Consider the following 6,058-nt stretch of genomic DNA (forward strand, 5'->3'; position numbering starts at 1 on the left):
TTTTTTTTTTTTGCAAATTTGCAGATAATACGTCGATTTCGTATTTTAATCTGGTTTATTGTTCATTTTTTCTTTCTCTGGTTTAGTAAGTGTGATTTATTTGGCATAATACTTCATCATTTGGAACCGTTTCAACAATTTTGTATGCCCATGCGAATGGGCATAGTTTTTTTTCCTTTTTTTTTACCGCAGTTCTTTTGCTGTGTTTGATACTCACTTATGTAAATAATCAGATGGAGTTGCCTTGGCTGCTTTTTTTAAAAGGATTTTTGAATATAATTATGATTTTCAAACCATCTTTTGAATCTGATCCTTAAAATGAAATCAAATATCAAAACTAGCTGTAATTTCGCTGGGCTTTATGGGATGAAGTAAATCAGGTTGCGAGCCTTTATAAGGAGAATTAATTCGAAGGAAGGGGGCGAGAAGTCCTTGATTTTGAAATTAAGGTGTTGGTTGGAGTCAAGCCTGTGCATCTCCAATGCTTTGAATTTTTTTCTTTCGAAAATTTGTTTTGGAGCATATTCATTGTTTTGAAGATGTCTTCCAGTTTTGAACAGTCACTTTGTTATATATAGCGACCAGCAGCCGGGTTTTTCCAGTCGTTTTCATCATATGTTCAATATTTCTCCATTTTAAGGATTTTCAAAGACACTGCTTTAATATTTTGTGCTTTTTGTTCCATTAATATATGTGTAGCTTTCCCTGTTTAGCTCTTAAGCAGCTAATTTTTTCCATTCATTTTTTCCTTCTTTGAACTACCGATGCATGAGCATAATCTCTTACTTCCAAACCGTTGTGTACGCATGTTTTGCACTACCGAGCTTTACCTGTTTCATTTTTTCCAACTTTTATTTTCCTTCTTTCTCTCTGTTACCAGTGTGTCTTTTATTCACTTCGTCTGTATTTTCCATTCCACAATAGCATTTTTATTTGTTTTCTTTGATTGGTGTAAACCATCTCTTATGCACATAATTGTTCTCAAATTCATCTATGTTTTCAGACTTTAAATTGAATTGATTTTATCAATTCAGTGTAATTCTCACGTAGAAGCCCGTGTCAAAAGAATTTGATGTTTTTATGATTTCCCTTTTGCTTTTTCTCGCATAGTCATTTCGTCACTTTTTTTATATAATTTGTTTGTCGAGTAATGGACGTGCATAATATCCTATAATGGTGCGAGCAAAAGTTTTTTACAACTCTTGAAGAAATGTCATTTAAATGTTCCCGATAAGAGAAAAATACAGCAGTATATATAGTAGTTTCATGGAATTTCTGCACCGTGTGGAAATGCAGTTTGGTTCAGTTACTGAGATAATAAACCGTGGCCCTGAAATTTTGAGAATTTCTAAAATGCGGTGGCAAAGTTTTCAAATTTTATATGTGTTAAGAGTCATTTCCTATCTTATTAAGTGGTTTAGTGATTGGATTTCCTGGATCAGAGTACGTGTCGTAATCCGAAGTTTGGTTATTTCTTTAGACAGTGATGAGGTGGATTTAACCGACTTGAAGCTACGGTCCTGGTAGTCCTACTTTATGGGTCAAGGGAGTTCACTGTGAGAAACGGGTGGGGCGTAATTTTCATATGTGAGGGTTGGAACTGGGTCAGTTGATGATTATTGTGTGTCATTAGTTGAGTTGGGAAGGTAGTGGTTTGGATGATACATTGTATATCGGGATTTATTTTTCACTTGTGAAGCGGCACCGCTGGACTGTGATTGTATCCGCAATATATGGCGGAGAGGGAAGTACTGATAGTTTTTGATACTCATTTTAACATTGGGAAGATTGGTGGTGGGGGTTGTTAACCGATAGTGTTTTGTGGGATGGAAGGGAAAATGGATGAGGCGAAGACCTGTGTCATCTCCCATGTTTCATTGTCACTTTGATGATCAGTCAATTTCCTTTTCATATTTGTTCACCCTCGAAAAGCATCTTTCCAGTTCGTATTCATTACGAAATGGCCTTGTATTCTCGTCATCATTATCGATATCAGTTCTACAAATGACTCACTATTCCTTGTTTCCTGTGTGCTTCCTTCTCATTTTTCTACTCATCACCCAATTCCTCAAAAAGGTTCCTATGACTGATAATGCTATCCCGCTCAAACTCCGTACAGTCGCTGTGGCACTTTCCTGCCTATCCACTTTGTTACACCTCGTTATCAGCGAACAGTTATATATATAAATATTTGGCAGGGAAGTGTTTTCTGCTACTGTCGATGTCGGGGCTATTTCCAGTGATCCTATGATATGGAAAGGAGGAAGGCGGGAAGGAAGAGGACATCCTGTAGAGAGCTCATGGTGACATCCTATTTCTCTCACGGCTCAATGTACAGACAGATGTGTGAGTGTGTGTGTACCCTCGTGCAGACCATCAACGAGCATTAACAGACAGGCACTACCACTGCCACGATCACCATTATCCTTCCCCCCACCCCTCCCTGCTCTCGCACCGGCCTTGCTCACCAGGAACGGGACCGTATCACAAATTGATGACATCGTCACAAGCCACATTTACACCTCAAACTACACTTCTCCGATCTGCTTTGCCTTCGAGACTATAAGCTTGACGATACACAGCGAAGGACCTGCTCAGTAACAGTCCTATTCCATGTGGTTTCTCATTAAATCAAACTTTATGATGCACTTCAATTCTGCCCCCATCTTACCCCTCAGTATCCTTGGAATGGATTTAAATCAGTTTACAAATGAACTGAAAATATGATTGTATAGCTCTGCATAAGAAGTTTCAGTTCCTTGCGTTTGTTCACGTCTTAACAAATGCTATGATATTTGACCCGTTTCTCCAGAGATAATCGACGTATATCGCAACGGTCAAAATATTAGTTGGATGCTTGGAGGTCGGCAAAATTACATCCAACTAGGCGAACTAGCTGGTCGAGAGAAGAATACAATTTTTTTGGAAACCAAAACCAAAGTAAAATAACATTCATAAAAACTGAACTGGAAAGAATGCCTAAAAAATCAAGAAAAAAAGAAAAAGAAAACAGTAAAACAATGTGTAAATTGGCTGCGTATCACAAACAAAGCAAAGACCGTTCCAAACATTCGAAATTCACATAGAATATGTGAGATGAAGATATGAATTGTTAGAAAAGTGGGTAAAAAAAGACTTGACTAACCATTAGAGAAGATATTTAAAAAATTACAAAAACCATAACTTTAGTGGGGAGAATTATTACAATTGAAATAGAGAGTCTGCCCAGAAAAGAACCAAAATGGTACCACATTATTACCATATGTAGATCTCCGAAATCAACATCTTCAGCAATAAAATCTGAGCTGAAACCAAATTACTTTTTTTTCACCCATAATTCCTTGGACTGCGCATATGCTGCTGAGATTCAGTTCATAATAAAATGGGAAACTACGATAATACTACAGCAAAACATTTTATCTCAAGAAAACAGAGCTCATAGGAACTGGAATCAACCTCACATATGGAATTAAATAGTCCTTAAAAGGCGTAGTAAACACCCTGTTGTTCGGCGATATTATGTGCAGTGAAAATCATTACTGCAGAAAAAACAAAGAAACAATTCTGCGTCTGGAATGGTAAAAGCATTAATGTCAGTGAAGAAGAAAAAGAATCTGATGGGTAGAACGGTAAATAAAACAAAGTATCAATCAGTTTTCTTTTCGTCCTTCGATTTTTTCGGCTGATTTTTCTTTTCGATTAGATGCTCCTCACAGTAATTGAGCATTTCATACGCTTCACCACGAATGCCAGCGACCGAAAGAGGGATTAATACACATGCTGGAACTAAGTAAAGCAGTGCTGGTTGTGCTGCCTGAAATGTCAGTGGAACTGACAAAATCTGCGTCTTATCATTAGTGCTACATCTTTGTAAGTATGCAATTACAAGAAGGTAGCCAATCAGATAAAGTATGCATAATATATTGTAAAACAGAGGCAATTACAGGTCGGATTACTGCATACTGTCCAATATTTAGGCAGCGATGGGGATTTTTTCATTCAATACAAAGTTTTTTCACCTACAATGACAGATTGTAAACTCAGAATAAGAATCCTCTAAAACAAAAAAAAAAAAGAAAACAAAAGTAAAATTATAAAATGAAAAGAATATAAAAGTATAAAGCTGGAAACTGCAAACAGAATTCCGCCGTATTAACTTGCAATCAATTACTTTACCTTGAAAAAATGCATGACCCCCATCGTAATCATCAAACCAAAGCAGTATGCTACCGTGGTTATGAGAAAGTAGTGACGCGGCTTCTTGCAACTACCTCCCGATCCAATATAGTGGTCGAATCGTCGAAGTAAAGCAATAAATATTCCTGGTATTACAATATCACCCAGACCTATAAGCGGCGAATTACTGTTATCAAGGAGAAGACTAAGCTCGACTTTCGAAGTTAAGCTTAAGGAAAATTATCACGAAAAAAAGAACTTGTTCGTCGATTTTATCTGTATACAGGTAAAATTCCGAGGAAACAGGTCCTCACTTTTGAAGGTGATTAACAAAGTAAGGTAGTTAAGCTGTACAGTTATGAAGCTGAATAAAGCAAATAGGAATAATGATAATAAATCCTTAAACCGCAGTCTTTAATTTTACTAAGCACTTAGTAAAAAAAAAAAAGTAAAAAAAACTCACCAAGCATTGCGTGTTTGCCAGCATTATTTAACCCTTGACGATAGATATCCTGTGGAAATTGAAGCAGTAATGGAGCATCGATGCCTTTAGCAACTGTGGTCATTACATCGGTGGCAAACACCCAGAAAACGTCATAAATAAAAAGTCCAGCCAACAACATTGTTCCTGCCTAGAATATATGCTGACCGTGTTTAAATACGAAAGCGGGATGAGAATGTACAACTAAAAATTTGAAGTAAAGAAAAAAAGAGTGAATGCACAAGGCCGATACATGAAGTATATGTGAAAAACAGGAAAGCAACCTTAAAACTACATAAATGTATGCTTTCAATACCGTAAATCGAGAAAGCAACACCAAGTATGTTATTCGTTATCCAGTGCCTTCTGTAAAGATGTGATACGCCCACAAACAAGCAGCATAGTATAGCAACAATGTCATGAGTATCCCACTCAACTTTGAGAACATATTCCTGAAACTCAGGATGAATTAGAAGCAGAGATGAAACATGACACAGTAATTAATAGAGTTTTTCCTTGAGCGTGTGCTTACACAAATTGACTGTTATTCAATTTTCAAAGTATTTCATTGTAAGCATAAAATTTCTCACAACAGAGGTCTCTTGTCCAGAATAAAAACATTTTACATACAAAATCATCATTAGCTGCTTCTTCAACGTCACCTTCTTCCATCTCTATTTTGCCTCTCTTCAACGACCAAAAATAAGGATAATTCATTTTTGGCTGATGATTTCCAATGGGAAGCTTACGAAGAACATAAGAGAAGATTGGCTTTAAAATTGCAGCGAGAGCAACACATCCTGAACAGTAGTAAAATTCCGGGTTCAAACATGTCAAGTTAAAAAGCATTTAAATTCAATATTCAGAACTCAGCAATCTGAAAATCCAGCCTTCCCCTATAGTTTAAGTGGATTTTAAAGTTTAATGTTACCTTCCCAACACAGCAACATCAACAACAAATACATTACATTGACTTGGTTGATGAGAGGTAAGAAGTGTAACGCCTTCTGCAACAACGTCTTTGACAAATCTCCTTCCACAGCTACCGAGACATTCGTAGCATTATTCAGTAAGGGAAATATTTTAAGACGTTCTGAAAATCTTGACGGCAAGTAACTGCTTACCACTGAATAGATTCTCTGCCGGCATTCAGCATCGCATCTTAAAATGCCAAATTGAATTTAAGTTTACTGAGTTAGTTTTACTAAAGCTCAACTAAGTTCTAATTTCATCGGCCTGACATTGCATTTTACAAAAGATATATTACTGTTACAAAATTGCAAAAATGAAGTAACAGACCCACTAAAAACTTCCAAAGTAGGTTACGTAATGCTTAATTTCATAGCACTCGCAGAATTCAACCATTTTCTTCTAGCAGAGATGAATAATAATAGTAAGTAT

At 36.5% G+C, this 6,058-nt stretch overlaps 1 protein-coding gene across 1 annotated transcript in view; it reads right to left on the reverse strand.

The window, feature by feature from the left end:
- Nucleotides 1-3,434: 3,434 nt before the first annotated feature.
- The window catches only part of LOAG_17407 (peptidase A22B family protein), a 4,375-nt gene continuing 1,751 nt past the window's right edge, over nt 3,435-6,058 (reverse strand). The window contains exons 3-8 of the mRNA XM_020450068.1: nt 5,589-5,818; nt 5,288-5,457; nt 4,942-5,109; nt 4,640-4,808; nt 4,177-4,346; nt 3,435-3,814 (exon numbers count right to left, since the gene is read on the reverse strand). Of these exons, the coding sequence (XP_020306305.1) occupies nt 3,647-3,814; nt 4,177-4,346; nt 4,640-4,808; nt 4,942-5,109; nt 5,288-5,457; nt 5,589-5,818 (1,075 nt within the window). The 3' untranslated portion in view covers nt 3,435-3,646. The remainder of the gene's footprint in view (nt 3,815-4,176; nt 4,347-4,639; nt 4,809-4,941; nt 5,110-5,287; nt 5,458-5,588; nt 5,819-6,058) is intronic.

The sequence above is a fragment of the Loa loa genome, assembly GCF_000183805.2.
Source record: "Loa loa unplaced genomic scaffold supercont3.71, whole genome shotgun sequence".
Taxonomy (NCBI): Eukaryota; Metazoa; Nematoda; class Chromadorea; order Rhabditida; family Onchocercidae; genus Loa; species Loa loa.